General features: G+C 49.6%; 1 protein-coding gene across 3 annotated transcripts in view; it reads right to left on the reverse strand.

Annotated features, from left to right (window-relative positions):
- Nucleotides 1-3,055: 3,055 nt before the first annotated feature.
- Nucleotides 3,056-22,864, reverse strand: part of MTFR2 (mitochondrial fission regulator 2) — a 65,607-nt gene continuing 45,798 nt past the window's right edge. For all 3 annotated transcript variants that reach the window (XM_029596621.1, XM_029596619.1, XM_029596620.1), the window contains exons 8-9: nucleotides 11,770-11,950; nucleotides 3,056-6,518 (exon numbers count right to left, since the gene is read on the reverse strand). In XM_029596621.1, coding sequence (XP_029452481.1) covers nucleotides 6,312-6,518; nucleotides 11,770-11,950 — 388 coding nt within the window. In that variant the 3' untranslated portion in view covers nucleotides 3,056-6,311. The remainder of the gene's footprint in view (nucleotides 6,519-11,769; nucleotides 11,951-22,864) is intronic.

The raw sequence follows: 22,864 nt of genomic DNA on the forward strand, positions 1-22,864 counted from the left end.
TTAGGGCGCGTAAGTCCAGAAAAGGGCGAATGCCACCTGACTTCTTTGGAATTAGAAAATACAGAGAGTAGAACCTTTGACCCCACTGCAGCCAAGGTACCGGTTCTATGGCATTGGTCTGGACTGCAGGAGGGTCGAGAGCTCTGTCTCGAGAAGTAAAGTGTGTTTTGTTAGACTCCACACAGAATAAGGTGGCGGGTTCGGTGGTAGCAAGTGGAAGTTCGGATGGTAACTGTGGGTGACCACAGAAAGGACCTATTGGTCTGTTGTAATTGTGCGCCATATGATGGCAAAGTGGCACAAGCGGCCTCCTACTGGTATGGGTGTGGAAGGTAGGGGGTTGATTTCTGCCCTCTAGTAATGAGTCAAAACCCCGATGCTAGACCAGTCTGCAGGGCTGGTTGGGGTTTTGGGGTCCTGGGTTGTCGAGGCTAACGTCTTTGGGCAGGTCTAGGCTGTTGAGTGCGGGATGAAGGTTGAGTGCGCTACTGTTTCTTGAATGTTGTCGCCAAATAAATTGTCCCCTATACATGGAAGGTCTGCCAACCTTTCTTGGACTTCCTGGAGTAGGTCAGAGGACTTGAGCCAAGCCCAGCGTCTGGCCCTTATGCCTGCTGCCGATACTCTTGAGGCAGTTTCAAAGATGTCATATGCTGCCCTCATTTCATGCTTTCCAGCATAGAGTCCTTTTTGAAGGATTGTGGTAAGCCCTTCCTGATATTCATCTGGTAGAGTTTCAGAATTCTTAGACTTTCTTCCAAAGATTTCTTGAGTACTGAGTCATGTATAGCTGATAAGCTGCTATACGTGTCATCAGCATAGAACCATGGAAGACTCTTCATCCGAAGGTGTCCAAGGATTTCTGTTCTTTACCTGGAGGGGCAGAAGAATGAGGCCGGGATCTTTTGGCTTTCTTTTGGGCAGACAACGATCACAGATTGATGGGGTAGTTGGCTTTTTTGAAACCCCGGAGCTGACTGGACCAGATAGGTGGCATCAGTTTTTCTGTTCACTGGTGGAACTGTGCCAGGGTGTTCCCAGGTGCGTTGTAATAAATCCAGGAGCACTTCATGTACTGGAACTGCCATCACTTCTTTAGGGGCATCTACAAATTGCAGGACCTCAAGCATCATATGCCTGGCATCCTCCTCCATTTGTAGTTTAAAGGGGATGGTTTCAGAAATCTCCTTAATGAAGTTTGCAAATGTGAGGTCTTCAGGAGGGGAGCGGCGGCGTTCTTCTGGGGGTGAAGGATCTGATAGGAGCTTATCAGAGTCCTGAGTGTCAGAAGAATCATCACCCCAGGGATCTTATGGTGCATCTCCAGCACCATGTGGCTCTTCAGATGGAGGTACGGGTCCAAATCCAGCTGGATCTGGTGGTGTCACCGATGGGTGCTTTCGATGGACATCGGGGAGGCAACAGACCCGATGATCCTGGAACCAGTTCTGGCAGCGGTAAAATTTGCTCCTCATCCGAGGACAACAGAATAGGTATCGGTGGTCTTGGAGGTGCCGATGGCATGGAAGGAGCCGGCACCGATGGCAATACACCGATTAACGCATCCAGGCGCTCGAGAAGCAGAGCCAGCATGGTGGGCATCGGTTCAGGTGACAGCATGGGAACCCATGCCGGTGAAGATTGGAATCCTCGAACTGCCTGAAGTACTGCCTCTTGGACCATCTGGTCCAATTCCTCCTTGAAGGCTGGTGTTGGCAGCACAGCCACCGGGGTCGGAGGCTCGGAAGGCATTGCCGGAGGGTCCACATATAAGTAGATTCTCGGCTCCCAGCACAGGTGCCTGTGGGGAACGCCTCGTGTCCCGGGTCCAGAGGGGGATGGGGGTCTTCTCCCTGAGACTTCTTGGCCGGTGGCTCTGTTGATGCCGATGGTTTTCCGGTGGCGGCATCGTAAGAAGGCTCACGTCGATGGCAGTGACTGTTTTTCCTGATGCTCGGTCCGGTCCTTCTCCAGCACAGAGGAGGAAGATGTTGATGCCTTCAAACATGAAGAAGCTGGTGAAGGACGGTCACCGGTGTCTCGAATGCACTGAGACTTCGATGGCGACGGGGCTTTTGAAGAGGAAGGCTTCCGACTCTGTGTAGCCTTGGCTGGAGTAGACTGAGACTTACACTTCTTCTCCAAGCGGGCCCTGCGACCTTTTGGCGTCATTTGGGCACAACTAGTGCACCATTGGATGTCGTGAGCAGGCCCCAAGCACAAGACATACATCGTGAGGGTCCGTAATGGACATGGTCCTCTGGCACTCAGGGCACTTTCTGAACCCGGTCGCCATGTTTTTGAGAAAAATAAGGGCGGCGTGTGGTCGGTGGCCATCGGACACTGAAGAAAGCGCTGCTGGGAGCAGACCGCAAGGGATGAGGTAAACTTACCGGCGTCAACGGAGGTCTGTGGTTGGTCTGTGTTGATGGGGAACCCCAGGATGGGGGAAAATTTTTTAAGTTTTGAAATAAGTTTCCGTGAGGAAAATTTGTGAGGAATTCTCACAGAGCTCCAGAAATCTGCAAGGCTACTGCTGCGCGGAAAATAAAAAAGAGAGACCGAAGGGGGACCCCTGCTGGATGCAGGGTTGGTGGCATGCTGGGCATGCTCAGTGTGCCAGTCAAAGTTCTAGAAACTTTGACAGAAGTATTCCATGATTGGGCCCCATCCTGATGATGTCACCCACATGTGAGTACCACCATCCTGTTTGTCCTAGGAGATAGGGTAACAACTAACGCAAACCTTTGGTAGCCTGTAGACCAGACTAATTTCTTATTCTCTCTCCATAAAAAAAAATTGCTCCCTCTCCACTGATGGCTTTCCCTTGTGGTAGGGAAAGCTGTTTGCAGTAGTATTCTCAATAGATAGAAAAGTCTCTGGGCTCCTGGTGTCATTCATGGGATAGACTTTTAATAACACAACTGTGGGAAAGAACCAAACTGCCACTGCTCACATAGCCTGGGAAGCACAGCACACCACTCCGGCATGTCTCTCTGAACCAGTGCCTGCTTTTCAGGATGTTTAAAAAGAGACCAAGACTATAGAAACCACAAATGATTAAAAGGAGGATTTATTTCAAAAAGTATTTACAAAAACTACAGAATACTTCATTTTGATAGGGAAACAAAGGATGAATCATACAGGCTAGAATTATTTATTATACATAATGTTTTTAAACAATTGGTGACACCCCCCTGCTGGATTTCTTGTAAACAGGGACAAAACAGAGATCCTCTGGATCAGCAATTCAGCAAGACTTAATAATGTCATCCTAGTCAATATCACATTACGTCCCCAACATGAGGCAAAGAGCCTCGGAGTCCTATTAGACTCTGTGCGGGCCATGGAAAAGCCAAACAACAGCAGAGATGAAGAAAGCATCCTGGTGCCTCCGAGTGGTGAAATAATTATGCCTCCACAACCCGGGTGACCTCCAAACAGTCATGCCATCTACACAGGACTGCCCAAAAAACAATGACAAGCTGCCAGAAACGCACAGCTAGCAGGACATGGGAACATGGCTCCCCCTCCTGATTTCCCGAGATTGGCTGCCCATATTCCTACGCATCACATTTAAGGTTTTAACCTCACTAACACTGCCCCCCTCCCCACATATCTAAGAAAGAAGATAAAAGAAGATCGTCCACATAAATGTTTGCTCAAGCCAAAAACAACTAACCGCTCCACCCATTAAAACTCTGCAATTAAAAATCTTCATAGGAGCAGCCCCAGAACTATGGGACACACGCCTTCCCATCTACATGAACTTTCAACGCCAACTAGACAACATGGCTATTTGGCCAACAGGTAACACCCGGTAGGGACAATGCACACCACATGTAACTATTGGAATAAAATGCTCTTTGTAAATCATATTTGCCTTCCATGGTATCAGCACTACAATGCATGCCACCTGCCTGTAACATAACCCTTCCCAGTGCCTCTGAACCGGCAATCATGCTCTAACTAACCTCTACTATATAATCCGCCGTGAAGTGGCTGACCAGCTGCAAAAGGTAGCATAAAAAAAACTAGTTTAAATGTGCACTCAGATTCCCATTTCCTTCATATCACAGGCAAACCAAAACAGCAGCAATCTGATTTCAAGGCAAACCAATGGTGTAATACAACTACAAACTGAAAGTATGTGTAAGAAGAACACCCTGCTGTACAGAGCAGAGAAGAAACGACCACTGTGCACGCATTACAAGGCAGAGCAGCCAAGTCGGGACATCAAGCACCTTGTGTTGAAAAACCAAGTCAATGACTGTTTAGCAGAGCACAAATTGAGAACAAGCGTCAATGGAGCCAGGGCAGCAGGTCAGAAAAACTGAGCAATGCAGCTCAGGCCAGTAATACGATGGATTGCAGAAGCATGATGGCGCCTCAAAAAGCTACGGCCTGTAATAAAATCAGAAATCCCTAGAGTGGGAAGTGAAAAGTGTACACATTGGTCAGCCATTTTACTTCTCAAAAAGCCAAGGTAAACCCACAATCCTAGGTCATGTGACTGAGCAACATGCTGGATTCATCTGGTTTGGGGGTTCACAATGGACCATTGGAGTGGAAAATATTTACAAACATTAGACGCTAGGCAAAAGGTTTTAGGAACCAGGGAAAGGATTTTTTGCTGTTTTTGATTAATTTGCTTGTATTTCTTAGTTGGTTTTTCCTTTAATTTCTGCTTTCCTTTATTCTCCCTTTCCATCGCCAAGCACTCTCCTGACTCTCCTCCTCCTGTTTTCAAGGACGCTCTCCCCTTCCCTCTATTTCTGATTCCAAGTCCTCTTTCCTCCTTCCCCACTTCTAAATACTTCATCCTCCCCTCCCCTTACTTTGAAGCACTCTCTCCTTACCTTCTCCGCTGGCTTCCGAGTGCGCTCTCCCCCCTCCTCCATTCCCTTTACCTCTGCCTAATTCAAAGTAATCTTCTACCCACCCCCACCTCCCTTCTTCTTGGCCTAGCAACAAGACTGCGCCAGCAGCAGCAGCCACCGACTCTCTGCAGATGGTGGCCACAGCTCTCTACCGCCTGGGTCCCACTGAGGGCAGCCAGTGCAGAGCTCCCTGTCAGCCACACCCACTGTCAGCCGCACCCACTGTCAGCCGCACCCACTGACCGTCTATGGCCTGGGGCTCTGCTGGTGGCCACATCTGTCCCATAGCCTGGATCCCTTGCTTTTAGCCCTTGTATAGGGCCAAGGCCCAGATTTCAGGCCCCCGGGTAACCTGCTGCTAGGGATTTTCCAGCCCTGCAGAGCCTTCTTTCTGGGTCTATATATGTTTTGTGCCCAAATCTTTCTCCTCCTAGCTTTTAAGACCAGAGCCTAATTGGCTTTCTTTTACAGGACTAATTATGAACACGTCCGCAGCACAGACCCTTCCATGCAGTTTGGGGATTTGGCCTCTCTCCTATACACAGAGCTCTGTGCAGATTTTGTACATCAGTTTGCAGAAGCCTGAAAAGACTTTGCAGTAGCAGCCACTCGGCCAAGTCTAGAAAACCCTTCTCGGAGGGCAGATCTCACTGGAAGCTGTTCCCGAGCCGCGGGAGCCTTAGCTTTCAGTCCCGAGAAAAAGATAAAACCAAAGACAGAATTAAAATGTATTTTCCTCCACTCTGGTAACGGTTAGAAAGAAGCTGACATTTTTACATGGATAAGTACAAATCATTCCTATTTGTTTTCAATTTGTTTCCCCTCTGAGGGTGCAGGATTGTCTCTAGCACGTTAAACATCATTGCCCCTAATTATTAATTTAAAATGTGGCTTTAATAACCTAGTGGCGGCTCAGATGAAGGATTTTCTATTCTTGCTCGATGAAAATTAACAAAAGTTTCAGAGCAACGTGTGTACATGAAATGGTATATTCTGAATGTTTTAACTCTATGTACAAACGCCAACTGAAATATAAGTTAAAATATATAAATACATTCTCTAATTAAAACTATTTCTTTCCTCACTTGGGGTGCATGGAGGAAAGCTGCTTGTTTTCTCGTAATCTGCAGTTATTACTCCTCAGTTTCAGCTGCCAGGCACTTCTTATTTTAATCCACCTTGGAAGGACGAACGGCTAAATCAACCAAAGCGGGACAAACAGGTCAGTGCCTTCCCCGTTGTCATTCAGTGCACAAAATCATGTCCCTTCCACCCAGCCAGACTCTCTTCACCTTGGAACACGACAAACGCCCAAATCCCAGACTTGGAGTCGGAGACTCGGTCTCCAATGGAAAATGAGGTGCAATTAAACAGACAAAAGCTTCCTGAGCCGGAACATCCAAAGCCAAAAAAATAAGAGCGAGAGATGGTTTAGCAGGCAGCGAGTTCAGGGGTGGGGAGGAGATTCATTTCCGTGCAAGCACCCGAGCTCCCAGCCGCTGAAGTCTGGATCTGTGCCGGTGCTTTAGGTGCAAATTCCTCTCCGTGGGCTTTCTTCCAGCCTGCGGGCGGCCGTCTGCCTTTCTTAGCCCCAGTAACGCTGTGCTGTAGAGTCGGCTTTAAGAGATGACATCCGAACTAGAGCAAACCAAAAGAAGAAATATCATCCTGCAGACCTGGCATGAACGGAAAATTCTTAGCTGGGACCTTGCCCTTCTCATAAACACCTAGAGGTACCGCTTTGTTTTTTTTTTTTTAATTAAAGCTGCTTGGTCTAAAAGCTCTCTTGCTCTACAGAAAATGCATGTAAGGCCCAAATAATATATGGGGCGGGACCAGAAACCCATTCCTATTGGAAAAGCAGTTTGAATGGCGAGACTTGTGCTTCTGCCCTTACTCCAGACTGCTTTCTTTGGGGTGGGGGAAAAACATTTAACCCTTTACCACTTTGCTGTTTTTTTAAGGTACTTAGGGATCGATATTCAAACACCCGCTGAGCGGGTAAGAAAAGCAGATATTCAGCAGCGGTTAGTGCCTAAAAGCGCCACATCTTCCTCCTACACAAGATTTGTAGATTTAGGGCGGAAGGAGCTGTCCAGCACCGAATATCCCCTCGGCCCAGCTCAGTTTTAGAAGTCTTCCCCGGAAATGCCTCGACCGACCCTTTTCTTACGCGGCAAAAGCTGTCCGGAAAGAGATTCTACCTGCAGCTGAGTAAAATGGGGGAGGAAGAGGAATTTTGAAAAGCTAATAAAACCCAGTTTTAGTGAGGTGAATCCTTTGAATACTGAGCTCTCAGTCCACACGGTAAAGAGCTGGAATGTGCTGGGTGTCACTCCCTCTCCTTTAGAAGGAACCTGCATGGCAGCTGTGCAAGGGAGATCCAGGCTGCTTCCTAGCCTCAAAACGACTACTAGGGATGCAGTGATGGCAGGGAGGGTGCTTCTGTGTCCCCCTACAGAGACAGGCACATGTTAAGAACATAAGAAATTGCCATGCTGGGTCAGACCAAGGGTCCATCAAGCCCAGCATCCTGTTTCCAACAGAGGCCAAACCAGGCCACAAGAACCTGGCAATTACTCAAACACTAAGAAGATCCCATGCTACTGATGCAATTAATAGCAGTGGCTATTCCCTAAGTCAACTTGATTAATGTTAGCAAGCAGCTCATTTAAAACACATCGGAGAAAATTCTTTCACTCAATGCATAATTAAGCTCTGGAATTCATTGCCAGAGGATGTGGTTATGGCAGTCAGTGTAGCTGGGTTTAAAAAAAAAAAAAGTTTGGATAAGTTCCTACAGCAGAAGTCCATAAACTGCTATTAATCAATAAAAATTAGTAGTTTGGGGTCTATTCATTTTGGGGTTGATTTTGAAAGGCGCACGCGTACATGGAAACGCCGATTTTATAACATGTGGGTGTCAGTGCACGCATGTTATAAAATACGTTTCCCATGCGTGCATGTGCAAGCAGATGACCTGCTCCGCGGAGACACGAGTAGGGCTTCCCCAGTTTCCCCTCCCAGTCTGCTCCAATAAAGGACTGGAAGGGAACTTCCTTACCCCTAACCCTACCCTTTCTCCCCGACCCTTAAACTAACCCTACCTATCCCCATTTTTTTTCTTTTTGTACTTACTGCTCCCTCTGCGGCACGAGCTTCCCTGGGACAGTGTCTAAGGACCCGCCTTCCCCCCACCCCTCCCTTTTCAGCAGGCCTGGCACTTGTGTGTGTGTATATCGGGGGTTACACCTGAGGCTGGGCCTGTTCTAAAAGGCGCGCAGCACGCAAGGCCCGACCACACACATAACCCACAATTTTTATGCGCACAGGCCTTTTAACATTTGGGTACTTGTGGCCTGGTTTGGCCTCTGTTGGAAACAGGATGCTGGGATTGATGGATCCTCGGTCTGACCCAGCATGGCAATTTCTTATGTGCTTATCAGGCTCCAAAGGGGATTGTGGTCTGGGCCTCTCAGCCAAGCACTTTCACTGTGATTGGTCAGGTTAGAGGGGGCTTAAATTATGGAGAAATCTCCAGTGGCCTACAAACAAAGGCTTCTGGATCCCGAGAGCAACAGGAAGCTGCCTGGAAATAAGCTGCATGGATTTTTATTTTTTTTTAAAGCAAGGCCTGAAGGTAGATCTAGCTTCAGATTTTCTAAGAAAAGTGGAAATAAACATTCATAGATGCAAAGGATAAAGCCAGGACTGGGAGCCATTTGGTAATCTCAGCTAGTTAGCATCTTTTTAAGATCTCAGGCGCCGCTGCCTCTGAATTTTGTGACGTCACTATCACAAGGATTCTGCATTCTAACTATTACACAGATTTATTTGATTAATGCTAGCTTTAAGTTAATAATAATCAAACTAAATTCATTTTGCGCACAAGAAATGTATGAATGTGTTTAGTTTTCCAGCACCATTAAGCAACAAGGGATCTTGCTAACACGTGTAGCATCACCAAACTCATTCTTCCCGTGATGCAGGTGACGTCTTATAGCACAGGTTACACCCAGGCCTGATCACTCGTATGCCCAGAGCTTGCTGTTCCCATTCTATCACTACTCATTCCTCCCGTGATGCAGGTGACGTCTTATAGCACAGGTTACACCCAGGCCTGATCACTCGCATGCCCAGAGCTTGCTGTTCCCATTCTATCACTACTCATTCCTCCCGTGATGCAGGTGACGTCTTATAGCACAGGTTACACCCAGGCCTGATCACTCGTATGCCCAGAGCTTGCTGTTCCCATTCTATCACTACTCATTCCTCCCGTGATGCAGGTGACGTCTTATAGCACAGGTTACACCCAGGCCTGATCACTCGTACGCCCAGAGCTTGCTGTTCCCATTCTATCACTACTCATTCCTCCCGTGATGCAGGTGACGTCTTATAGCACAGGTTACACCCAGGCCTGATCACTCGTATGCCCAGAGCTTGCTGTTCCCATTCTATCACTACTCATTCCTCCCGTGATGCAGGGTACGTCTTATAGCACAGGTTACACCCAGGCCTGATCACTCGTACGCCCAGAGCTTGCTGTTCCCATTCTATCACTACTCATTCCTCCCGTGATGCAGGGTACGTCTTATAGCACAGGTTACACCCAGGCCTGATCACTCGCATGCCCAGAGCTTGCTGTTCCCATTCTATCACTACTCATTCCTCCCGTGATGCAGGTGACGTCTTATAGCACAGGTTACACCCAGGCCTGCTCACTCGTATGCCCAGAGCTTGCTGTTCCCATTCTATCACTACTCATTCCTCCCGTGATGCAGGTGACGTCTTATAGCACAGGTTACACCCAGGCCTGATCACTCGTATGCCCAGAGCTTGCTGTTCCCATTCTATCACTACTCATTCCTCCCGTGATGCAGGTGACGTCTTATAGCACAGGTTACACCCAGGCCTGATCACTCGTATGCCCAGAGCTTGCTGTTCCCATTCTATCACTACTCATTCCTCCCGTATTGCAGGGTACGTCTTATAGCACAGGTTACACCCAGGCCTGCTCACTCGTATGCCCAGAGCTTGCTGTTCCCATTCTATCAATACTCATTCCTCCCGTGATGCAGGTGACGTCTTATAGCACAGGTTACACCCAGGCCTGATCACTCGTACGCCCAGAGCTTGCTGTTCCCATTCTATCACTACTCATTCCTCCCGTGATGCAGGGTACGTCTTATAGCACAGGTTACACCCAGGCCTGATCACTCGCATGCCCAGAGCTTGCTGTTCCCATTCTATCACTACTCATTCCTCCCGTGATGCAGGTGACGTCTTATAGCACAGGTTACACCCAGGCCTGATCACTCGCATGCCCAGAGCTTGCTGTTCCCATTCTATCACTACTCATGCCTCCCGTGATGCAGGTGACGTCTTATAGCACAGGTTACCCCAGGCCTGATCACTCGTATGCCCAGAGCTTGCTGTTCCCATCACTACTCATTCCTCCCGTGATGCAGGTGACGTCTTATAGCACAGGTTACACCCAGGCCTGATCACTCGCATGCCCAGAGCTTGCTGTTCCCATCACTACTCATTCCTCCCGTGATGCAGGTGACGTCTTATAGCACAGGTTACACCCAGGCCTGATCACTCGCATGCCCAGAGCTTGCTGTTCCCATCACTACTCATTCCTCCCGTGATGCAGGGTACATCTTATAGCACAGGTTACACCCAGGCCTGATCACTCGTATGCCCAGAGCTTGCTGTTCCCATTCTATCACTACTCATTCCTCCCGTGATGCAGGGTACATCTTATAGCACAGGTTACACCCAGGCCTGATCACTCGTATGCCCAGAGCTTGCTGTTCCCATTCTATCACTACTCATTCCTCCCGTGATGCAGGTGACGTCTTATAGCACAGGTTACACCCAGGCCTGATCACTCGCATGCCCAGAGCTTGCTGTTCCCATTCTATCACTACTCATTCCTCCCGTGATGCAGGGTACGTCTTATAGCACAGGTTACCCCAGGCCTGATCACTCGTATGCCCAGAGCTTGCTGTTCCCATTCTATCACTACTCATTCCTCCCGTGATGCAGGGAACGTCTTATAGCACAGGTTACACCCAGGCCTGATCACTCGTATGCCCAGAGCTTGCTGTTCCCATTCTATCACTACTCATTCCTCCGTGATGCAGGTGACGTCTTATAGCACAGGTTACACCCAGGCCTGATCACTCGCATGCCCAGAGCTTGCTGTTCCCATCACTACTCATTCCTCCCGTGATGCAGGTGACGTCTTATAGCACAGGTTACACCCAGGCCTGATCACTCGTATGCCCAGAGCTTGCTGTTCCCATTCTATCACTACTCATTCCTCCCGTGATGCAGGTGACGTCTTATAGCACAGGTTACACCCAGGCCTGATCACTCGCATGCCCAGAGCTTACTGTTCCCATTCTATCACTACTCATTCCTCCCGTGATGCAGGTGACGTCTTATAGCACAGGTTACACCCAGGCCTGATCACTCGCATGCCCAGAGCTTGCTGTTCCCATTCTATCACTACTCATTCCTCCCGTGATGCAGGTGACGTCTTATAGCACAGGTTACACCCAGGCCTGATCACTCGTATGCCCAGAGCTTGCTGTTCCCATTCTATCACTACTCATTCCTCCCGTGATGCAGGTGACGTCTTATAGCACAGGTTACACCCAGGCCTGATCACTCGTATGCCCAGAGCTTGCTGCTCCCATTCTATCACTACTCATTCCTCCCGTGATGCAGGGTACGTCTTATAGCACAGGTTACACCCAGGCCTGATCAGTCGTGTGCCCAGAGCTTGCTGTTCCCATCACTACTCATTCCTCCCGTGATGCAGGGTACGTCTTATAGCACAGGGCCTATCAAATTCTTGTAAAGAAATAAAATGATCTACCCTTGGAGTTTCTGGACTAGAGAATGAAGAGTCTTCAAAAGATTTATTTTCTTTGCCGAACGAGTCATCGTCATTCTTTCGGTGTGCAAATTTTTGTTTCAGAGCATGGGCGATTAATGCTGCTGGATCTGACAGCGAATTCCGCTTCTTCGTTTTAGTAATGGGCGTTCCTCCTGGTGACCTACGAAAGTGAAGGGGAGTGAAGAGGTCAGATGGTGCCTGACAGGTCATTTTATGTGAGTACATTAAAAAAAAAAAGTAAGATCCATCCATCCACAGTATTCGGTTTCTTTATTTTTTTCTGGTAGACCTGGTCTACTCCACCAACTGACAAAAGTGCTATGGGAATAAGGGTTCATATTCGGTAAGATAACATGTTATCCAGCTAAAGCTAGCCGGATAACTTGTCACAGATATTTGGGTGGAGAAGTCTCCCACTGAATATACTTGCCTAAAGTTATCTGCCTAACTTTAGCTGGATACCTTTAAACCTCTGAATATAGCTAAGTAGGTATAAAGGTAGTAAGTTCATCCAGTTACGTTTAACCCTATCCAGCTATATTCAGAATACAGCCAGGTACCTTAAAAACAAAACAAAAAAAAATCACCCACAGTCTTCTGGGCCTTCAGGCCCGATCCTTCAGCCTCTCCCCTTTCCATAATCTTTAAAGGTATTGTGGGCCAGTGCCCAATCCCCCTCACAACCCAATGCAGGTTATTGTGACCCAAGGTCACCACTTCCCCTCCACAGTATTATATGAAAATTCATCAAGTCCCCTCTAGCCCTCCACACCACTGTTCTGAAACCTCTCCACCCTCCCCATTCCCCCTCCAAACCCTAGTTGGGAGTATGCTAGAGTCTTCCTCACTCCTAGCAGCAACACTGGAAGCGTACATTAACATTGCTTCGCCATGGCCCTGCCAACCTTCAGAGAAGCCTCCAGCTGATCTCGTTCTTTGAGCACCAGGGCCTAGTCCCCAAGCTCCTCCAGAACTGGATCTTCTCCTTCCTCCTCTGGTTCCACTTTCTTTTTGCTTAATAGCCAGCGCCACCAAAGCCTGAGTAATCATAACTGGCAATTGGTTTCTCTTAAAAAGATGGACCATCGAGAGGAGCTTGGAGAGATCCCTCGAAAGAGAGAAATCTGGCCGAGATTGTGTCTGGGGCTCCTACCTTTGCAGCAGAGCAGAGTAACACCAGTGGACCTACCAGAAGCCCCGCCCTGGTGATGTCATCTGACAGGGACGGACTGCCTGGGCTTTAAACTTGAGGAAGCTGCGGCGTTTTACCTGGAGGAGCGATCCCTCGAAAGAGAGGAATCTGGCCGGGATTGTGTCTGGGGCTCCCACCTTTGCAGCAGAGCAGAGTAACACCAGTGGACCTACCAGAAGCCCCGCCCTGGTGATGTCATCTGACAGGGACGGACTGCCTGGGCTTTAAACTTGAGGAAGCTGCGGCGTTTTACCTGGAGGAGCTTGGAGGAGCGATCCCTCGAAAGAGAGGAATCTGGCCGGGATTGTGTCTGGGGCTCCCACCTTTGCAGTGTCGGAGCAGAGTAACATCAGTGGACCTACCCGAAGCCCCGCCCCGGTGATGTCGAATTTAAAAATATGATTGAAATGCATAATGACCGCTTGATTCAATTAGAAGAGAATGGTAAAAAAAAAATGTCAACTCAAGTAACCGCACTTCAGGATGTTAACAATTCTTTTGTAAAGGATGGTTTATTGATTCACAGACACATGGAAAATCTGGAAAATGAAAAGCGTAATAGAAATTTAAGATTATTAAATTTTCCTGAATCCAGATTACTGTCTGCCACTGAATTACTGAAAAAGTATCTTGTAGAGATTTTCTCTCTCTCAACAATTGATCAGACAAGCACATTAAAGATAAACTATATTCCAAAATCCAGATTAAGGACCCAAGTGGGACAAGAGGGTACGGACCTTGTCTAGCAATCTCCAAATTTAACTTCTTTTTTTAGAGTCACCCCTTGATATACCAGAAAGGGCAACTCTTTTAGTTACCTGAAAGGGATAAAATCCAGGTCCTACAAAAGTATTTTGTCAATAAATTATAGGGTCTGTGGAGAAAGGATCCAAATATTTCCCCACGTAGTTCGGGTGACACAACTAAGACTGAAACAATTTTTGACTTTAAAGCCTCGAGCGCTGTCCCTAGGAGCAACGTTCTGTTTAAAATTTCCCTGTAAATGTGCAGTTGTCCATCAGAAGGATAAATTCAAGATCCCACCCACTTGGAGTCCTTTCTGGTAGACGAGGAACAAGGTTGAGATTTGTAACTGCAAACAAGTCATTATTCTCCTTTTTTCTGTAACTCAGGATTACAGTTTTCCTAGATTATATTTTGAAATATCCTCCCATAATGAGGAGTAAATATTTTTAGGTTATGTTGTATTTATGGTAATAAGAATACTCTTTATATTTGTTATTCCTAGACCAAACAAAAATAGTTTCTTGATTTTTTACAATCTAACAATTGTTTGAAAATCTAATAAAGTATAAATTAAAAAAAAAAACGGACCATCTTAGGATCGTCTCCTTCTGCAGCGAGGGTCCTTTTCCTGATCGTCACCACATGGGACCTCTTCAGGAGGCTCCCCTGGAAATTCTCCCCTCCGAGGCTCCCGATTCCAAATTTCAATCAGGATCAATCTAGATTTTTCTCTTCTTGGGATGGGGGTCACTTACTAGGACCCTTACTTTTCTTAACCAAAAAAAAAAAAAAATGCTTCCTGAATAAAAAGCACAAATGTAGGAGAAAATGGTTCCTCCCTCCTTTCCTCTTCCATAACCAGGTCTCCAGAGGCCTCCCCTGACTCAAACTGCTGCCTGGTGACTTCCCCCACCATGGGGAGGACAACTCCAGAGGACCTGTGCAGGCCTCCTTTCAAGCTCTCTGCAGTGGAAAAGAAACGAAGCCCCGCTGGCTCCCTCGGATCCCAGCTCTCTCTGATCCTGTGCCCGGAGCAGCTCTCCCCTGTCATCTCCACAGAAGACTGAACTTTGGTGCGGCTTCCTGCACATGCAGAGCGCGGCTTCCCGGAGGCTCACCCGGAGCAGCCGTCTTCAAGAATCACACGGCATGGCACAGTCCCGAGGGAAATCTCTTCCTCTCCCCGGTCAACTGAATTCTTGCAGCCCCTGCACCTCCGTCAGCAATGCTGCCAAATATCCCTGTCTGCAGCCTCACCTGGCTGAGAGAAAACGCTGGCCTCAAGATGATTTTATTTTTTGTTTTAAAGGGTCCAGCAAAGAAAAAAAAAGTAAGTTTATATTATTTCGTTTAGTGAGGTCTTTCCCAGGAAGGGAGAAGAGGAGAGGGAATGAGGGCGCCAGCACCACGAGCTATCAGACCTTCTTTGCTGGCTGTCTGGGCCGGTGCAACCCACTGTGCAAGCCATGCACTTGCACAGAGCAGCAGCCTGGGGCCTAAGTCAGCGACCCACCAGGCTGCCAGAAGGCAGCAATACTGTGGGGCCACCCAGCGGCTCCCAAACCACCGCATGGCCGAGATGCAGGGCTACCCGGTGGTTCCTAACCCGCCATGCAGCTGAAATTAGGGGGCTGCAGGCTGCCTGACGAATCCCAACCCACCAGGCAGCCAGAAGAAAAAAGGCCGAGAGGTAGCTCCTAAGCAAAGGGAAGCCCGGGAGAGGCTTTGGGGTGTGTGAGAGGAGCAGACGTATGTATCTGAGCAAGAGGGCACTTGTATGTATTTGTGAGCATGTGTATATAAGAGAGGGAGTGTGTGTGTGAGAGAGGGACAAGAGCATGTGTGTGTGTGTATGTATAAATACCTTATCAGACTATGAGACAGAGGAGAAAGTTTGTGCATCCCTCTTCTACTAATCCACGACAATCTCAGGGCGACTGGAAATCAAAGGTTCCCAGGTATGGAAAGCATGAATTATTTTATCCTTATAGTTTTAATTTTGGGGTGTTATTTGATATGTCTGCTGATCTGAAATATATTATTGCTGTTTGGGAAATTTAAAACAAATTGTATATGAGTTAATTATTGGATCTTCATTTATCAGCTGATTTGAAATATTCTTTTTATTAGTGTGTTTATACTATTCTGATTAATGCATTTTTATTGTGATTAATGCATGTTTATATTTCTTGATTTTATTGTTTAATGCTGGAGGATTGTTGATGTTTCTGTTTTGCTATTGTTGTGGTTTCCAGTTCAGTTTTTGACCACGTTTCTGTTTATAGTTTATGGTCTTCTTTTTTCTGTATTGATGAGAGGTTCTGTGTTTCGCATGTGTGACCGAGGAGAGGTATTCTGCTAGCATGTAGGAATCTATGCAGTTTTGTATGTTCTGTTTTCCTAACAGGAGGTGTATTGGTGTTTTAGGGCCTGGTATAATATTTGCAGTGTTGCCTTTTCATAGGTAGTGTTGTTACTTTTTAAGTGCTGGCAGTTGGTGCTGTTTTGGTGTGGGAAGTTTATTATATTTTAATTGTAATTTATTCATGGCTTTCTGAGGGTCAAACCCACACCTAATACACGTCACAGTAGCCCTAATGCTATAGGGGTTCCAAGTGTCTTTTTTTGTAGGGTTTTCTGGTTGACACCATAGCAGTGCATGCAAATATAAAATATAGACTGTGATCTTTTTTTTTTATGTCAGAAGATTAAAGGAAAATTAGTTTCTTACCTGATAATTTTCGTTCCTGTAGTACCAAGGATCAGTCCAGGACACCTGGGTTGTGACTCCGCACCAGTAGATGGAGACAGACTAAAACTTGTGGGCGGAGCATATATGCCCCTGTGCCAGTCACAGCCCCTCAGTCATACGTAATGTCAAAGTAGACAAAAGCCAAAAGGCAACCATACAACTTGGTAGGGAAAAGAAAACCAACACCCCTACAGGAACCAGACTCCCCAACCGGGAGAGCGAATAAACAAGGATCAGCGTACTGAAAAAAAATAATGAGCGGACTCTTCGTTACTATAGCGCAACACTGCGGGCGGGATCCTGGACTGATCCTTGGTACTACAGGAACGAAAATTATCAGGTAAGAAACTAATTTTCCTTTCCCTGTACGTACCAGGATCAGTCCAGGACACCTGGGATGTACCAGAGCTAACTTACCAAGGGTGGGAAGCAGAGAGTCCCGCTCGGAGTACCCTCTCTCCAAAACCCCCAGCTTCAGTAGCCTGAACATCCAACCGGTAATGTTTAAAGAAGGTATGCAACGACTTCCAGGTAGCCGCCCTGCAAATCTCTTGAGGCGACACCTGAGAAGATTCCGCCCAAGACGCAGCGTGAGACCGTGTCGAATGAGCCCGAAGACCCACCGGCGGCGATTTTCCGCGCAGAATGTACGCAGAACCAATGGCTTCCTTGAGCCAACGGGCAATTGTCGTGCGGGACGCCGCAGCACCTTTCTTTGGACCCGAAGTTAACACAAACAGATGATCCGTCACCGGAAACGGATTAGTAACCTCCAGATAGCGAAGCAGGGACCTCCGCACATCTAGTTTTCTCAAGACTTTTGTTTTCGGGTCCGAAGACTCCGCAACCGAGAAAGCGGGAAGTTCAATTGACTGATGTAAATGGAACGACGACACGACCTTAGGAAGGAAGGAGGGAACCGTCCGCAAGGAGACCCCCGAATCGGAGATGCGCAAGAAGGTCTCCCTACAGGACAACGCCTGTAATTCTGAGACACGACGGGCCGATGCAATCGCCACTAGGAATACGGTCTTCAAGGTGAGATCCTTGAGCGTAGAACGTTTCAGGGGCTCAAACGGCACTGAGCATAAGGCTGAGAGTACCCAGTTGAGGTTCCAAGACGGGCAAGGGGGCCGCAACGGAGGACGGAGGTGCTTAGCCCCCCTAAGAAAGCGGGAGATATCTGGGTGGAGAGCCAGAGAGACCCCCCGGACCTTACCACGCAAACAGCCAAGCGCCGCCACTTGAACCCGAAGGGAATTACACACTAAACCTTTGGCGAGCCCCGCCTGGAGAAAAGCCAGAATATCGGGAATAGAAGCGGAAGTGGGGTCTAGGCCCCGCTCCATGCACCATTCCTCAAAAACTACCCAGACCCGAACATAAGCTAGGGACGTAGACTGTTTTCTGGATCTCAGCAACGTAGCAACAACCGCATCCGAGTAGCCTTTTCTCTTCAACCGATACCTCTCAAAAGCCATGCCGCGAGACAAAAGTGAGCCGCATCCTCCAAACAGACGGGGCCCTGACGAAGGAGCCCCGGGAATTCCTGTAGACGAAGGGGTGCGGCCACCGACAGCTGGACCAGGTCCGCAAACCACGGACGGCGTGGCCACTCCGGCGCCACCATGATCACATTGGATGGATGCAATTCTATGCGCCGTAGGATCTTTCCGATCATGGGCCACGGTGGGAACACATACAGAAGTACATCCACCGGCCAGGGAAGCACCAACGCGTCGACTCCTTCTGCTCCCCTTTCGCGACGTCGACTGTAAAATCGCGGAGCCTTCACGTCATGCCAGGTGGCCATCAGATCCATGTGGGGCGTTCCCCAAATCCGGCGAATGAAGAGAAACGCCTCGTCCTCCAACTCCCACTCTCCGGGATCCAAGCGGTGACGACTGAGAAAATCCGCCTGGACGTTGTCGACTCCCACTATGTGGGAAGCCGTGAGATGGCTGAGATGCCGTTCTGCCCAGAGCATCAAGAGCCGCGCCTCCTCCGCCACTAGAGGACTTCTTGTCCCTCCCTGGCGATTGATGTAAGCCACGGTGGTAGCGTTGTCCGACAATACCCGGACCGCCTGTCCGCGCACGAGGAGTAGAAAAACTTGCAGCGCCAGACGGACCGCTCTGGTCTCCAGCCGGTTGATAGACCACCGGGTCTGCGACTCTGACCACAGACCCTGAACCGACTTCCAGCTCAGGCTGGATCGCGCCTGCCCCTCGAGAGGTAGAGGTAGATAGAAATCCTCGGAAACCGGTTTCCAGCGGGAAAGCAATGAGGACTGCACCGGCCATAGATGAGCGAACGCCCAAGGGACTAACGCCAGCGTGGATGCCATAGACCCCAGAACCGTCAGGTAATCGCAGACTCGTGGCCGGTGTAGCGACAAAAGACGTAGCACCTGAGACTGCAGTTTGCATATCCGTTCCTGCGAGAGAATCACACTGCCTCGCTTCGTGTCAAACAGGGCTCCAAGATATTCCAAGGACTGAGAGGGTTCAAGATGACTCTTGTTGAAGTTGACCACCCAGCCCAGGGACTGCATGAGCTGTAACACCCTGGCCACCGCCTGCCGACACAGACTTTGAGACTTCGCCTGGATCAGCCAATCGTCGAGGTAAGGGTGAACCAGCAGGCCTTCCCGCCGCAACTGCGCCGCCACGACCACCATCACTTTTGTGAATGTCCGAGGCGCTGTCGCCAGGCCGAACGGAAGCGCCCGGAACTGGAAGTGCCTGCCCAGAATGCCAAACCTCAGAAACCGCTGAAAACGCTAGTTGAATTCCCACATGAAGGTATGCTTCTGTGAGATCTAGGGACGCCAGGAATTCGCCGGGACGCACTGACGCGATCACTGACCGAATGGTCTCCATTTTGAAGTGAGGGACTCGAAGGCATCTGTTGACTCCTTTCAGATCCAGAATTGGGCGGAAAGTGCCGTCTTTCTTGGGGACTATGAAGTAAATGGAGTACCGGCCCTTGCCATACTGAGCGGCCGGAACCGGCGAGATGGCTCCCAGTCTTTCTAGTCTTTGGATGGTATCTAGCACCGCCGCCTTCTTCTTGGGATCCTTGCAGGGTGAGACCAGGAATTTGTCTGTTGGGATGCGAGCAAAATCTAACTCGTAGCCATGTTTTATCACGTCGAGGACCCATTGATCCGACGTCACGCTGGCCCATTCCTCGAGGAATAAGGATAGACGCGCCCCCACGTTTGGAACAGCATGCCGAGGACGCGACGAGGGATGGGCCGGCCGAACTTCATTGCGAAGGCTTGGACCCCGCACCCGACGGGGCCCCTCCTTGCCGGCCAAAACGTTTGCCCCGAAAGGACTGCTGCCACTGGGTGTTCCGAGAGGAAGACGGCCTATACGAGGTTCCAGAGGATCTTTGCGGCCTAGACTTCCTGGGTGCCCTGAACCGGGCTCTGCCTGAAAAGGAAGATCTCGACCGGGTCCTATCCTCCGGCAGCTTAAACGCTCGGTTCTCCCCCAGGGAAACCATCAAATCGTCCAACTCCTTGCTGAACAGCAATGTCCCCTTAAAAGGCAAAGCCCCGAGGTGAGCCTTGGAAGAGCCATCCGCTGCCCAATTGCGCAGCCAAAGGAGACGACGTGCCGACACCGCTGCCACCATGGACCTAGCTGAGGTGCGCAAAAGATCATGGAGTGCATCAGCGCCATAGGCAATGGCCGCCTCCAATCTGTCTGCTTGGGAAGCCTCCTCTGAAGAGAGACCCGCATTCGCCTGCAGGACTTGAGCCCAGCGCAGACTAGCACGCAAAGCAAAATTTGTGCAACTGGCAGCACGCACCCCTAGGGCAGAAACCTCAAAATTCTTTTGAGTTGAACCTCCAACTTACGGTCTTGAATATCCCGGAGGACTGTCGCTCCCGTGACCGGGATGGTGGACCTCTTCATGACAGCTGACACTGCCGAATCCACCTTTGGGAGTCGGAGGAGCTCTAGCGCGTCCTCCGGCAAAGGGTAAAGTTTGTCCATGGCCTTGCTGACCTTCAGACCTAACTCCGGAGTATCCCATTCCTTGAAGAGGATATCCGTGGATGAAAAAATGAAAAATGACCGCCGGCCCTGTGAGCCCAAGCAGAACAGGATCCATATTTGCCTCCTGGCGGACCACTACCGGAGGAGCCTCAATCCCCAGCTCCTGGAGAATGGCCGGAATGAGTGGCGACAGTTCCGCTCTGCGGAACAGACGCACCCACCTTGGGGTCATCCCCGTCGACGGCCTGCGCTCCTTTACCTGTACTGGGCTGCGCCGAGCCATCTGCTGCTGCCGTCCCGGCCCCCGGCAGGGGCTCCTCGGAGGCCTCTGTGTCCGCCCCGGAGGTATCTTCGGAATCCGAGTCCTGCGGCACCCCTCGGGGAAGCCGTTTGCCCCGGGCCGCGCTCTGGGTGGTCTTCGCCACCCTCCTTGCCATCTTCTTCTGCGGCGAGGACCGGTGGACCCTTGAACGCGAGGCGTCCCCCCGTCTGCGCTTGCTGCGCTTATAATGGAGAACTTTGCGCAGCAAAAGCGCCAAATCTTCAGAAAACTCGCCCGAATCCGTTGCGTCGCTTTCCGAATGCCCCCGGGACTGGGGCCCCTCTGAAGGGACCTCCACCGCCGCACCCCGCTGCGGGGAAAGCGTAGGAGGTAAAACCAAGGCCCCCACCGTTTCCCGCGAAACTACCCGGCCGGTAGACAAAATGGCCGCCACTCCCGCGCTGACCGGGAACGGGTCAAGAGGCCTATCAGGGGCCCCCCCCCTTGCGACGGCGAACGGGCCCCCCGAGGAGCTGCCGACGATCCCTCGTCTCCCGGGACGCAGGCCGAGCAAAGGCCGTCCCGGGAGAGACGCGCGCGCGCGCGCCGAGTCGCAGGCCCTGCGAGCCGCGCGGCATTGCAAAAAACCGCGGGAAACCAAAGACGCGCCGAAAAGCACTGAGGGACGCTGAATAAAAACAAAAATTCAACGCGGCGAAAATCGGCGACCTCCCCCCTGCCGAAGACGCCCCCCCTCGAGCGGAACGGAGCGCAACGCCAAGGAACGGAGAGCCGACTGAAAACAAAAGTAAAAACACTTTTTTTTTTTTTTTTTTTTTTTTTAAATAAGAAAAAACGCTGTCCCAGGTGCTGAAAAGCCCTATGTCCTGCAGGGGTGAGTGAACCGGGCTCCCCGGTGTCACCCCTGACGCTGCTACTAGCCCAGCCGGGTCCTCAACCCTAGCAGCGGCCTCAACCTGGGGAGGGTAGTCCCCTCAGGACCTCACAACTCCCCAGGGAGGTAGGGCAACCGGGACTAAAGTAACCAAATTAAACAAAAACCCCAATTTACAGTAAAAAACCAAGGTCTAATAGACAAAACAAAAACAAAACCCCAAAAAGCGAACCTGACTAAGAACCAGAATCAGGCCCGACAGGGCTGTGACCGGACCTGCACCACCTACTGGAGACAGAGTAAGACTGAGGGGCTGTGACTGGCACAGGGGCATATATGCTCCGCCCACAAGTTTTAGTCTGTCTCCATCTACTGGTGCGGAGTCACAACCCAGGTGTCCTGGACTGATCCTGGTACGTACAGGGAAACTTTGATTATTTTTCATGTAAAATCTGTTAGTATAAACGCATCATTTTTAACTGTGTGTGTGGAAAGGGTAGTGGTGGTGGTGGTGGGGTGCAAGGCTATAAGGTTCGCCTAGGGCACTTAATACTCTTGCACTGGCCATGGGTTCTGGAGGAAGGGATGTGTGAGACATTTTTAAAGTTTAGGTTGCTGGAAGGAGCTGGGCTTTTTTTTGGCAGTTCCAAGATAGAGACTGAATAAAAGTGTGGGGGGGGGGGGGGGGGGGGGGGGGGAACGGGACGGGCACAGCACAATTGTTTGTTCAGGGCAGCAGAAAAGCTAGCACTGGCCCTGCTGACCTGGTACAAGCTTGCTAAGAGCCACTGACCCTCTTCTTGTCCCTGCTCAACTAGAGTAAGAAAGAAGAAACCCAATGCATACAGAAATTCCAAAATACAATCAATAACCAAAGAAAAAAAAAAGCTCATTGTGCTGGGTGACTGTCAAAGGCACTAATGTGGGAACTCTTCTAGAGCGAAACACTACAGTCAAATGCCTCTCAGGATCATCGGCCGGCAGAAATGCCTTTCAGATAGTCAAAACGATCCAAGAAGAAAGCAAAGACTCTAAAGTTGATATTACCATCCATCTGGGAACCAACGACCTTGCTAGTAACAGCATCCAAGCGGTACAGAGAGATTACCAGTCTCTAGCAAAGCAGATTAGTCACAAGGCGACAACCATTACCTTTTCAGTAGCTTGCTTGTTGCGGCGGTTACTACCCCAAACCAATTTATTTATTTAAAAT

Source organism: Rhinatrema bivittatum, chromosome 3, assembly GCF_901001135.1.
Source record: "Rhinatrema bivittatum chromosome 3, aRhiBiv1.1, whole genome shotgun sequence".
In the NCBI taxonomy this organism is placed as follows: Eukaryota; Metazoa; Chordata; class Amphibia; order Gymnophiona; family Rhinatrematidae; genus Rhinatrema; species Rhinatrema bivittatum.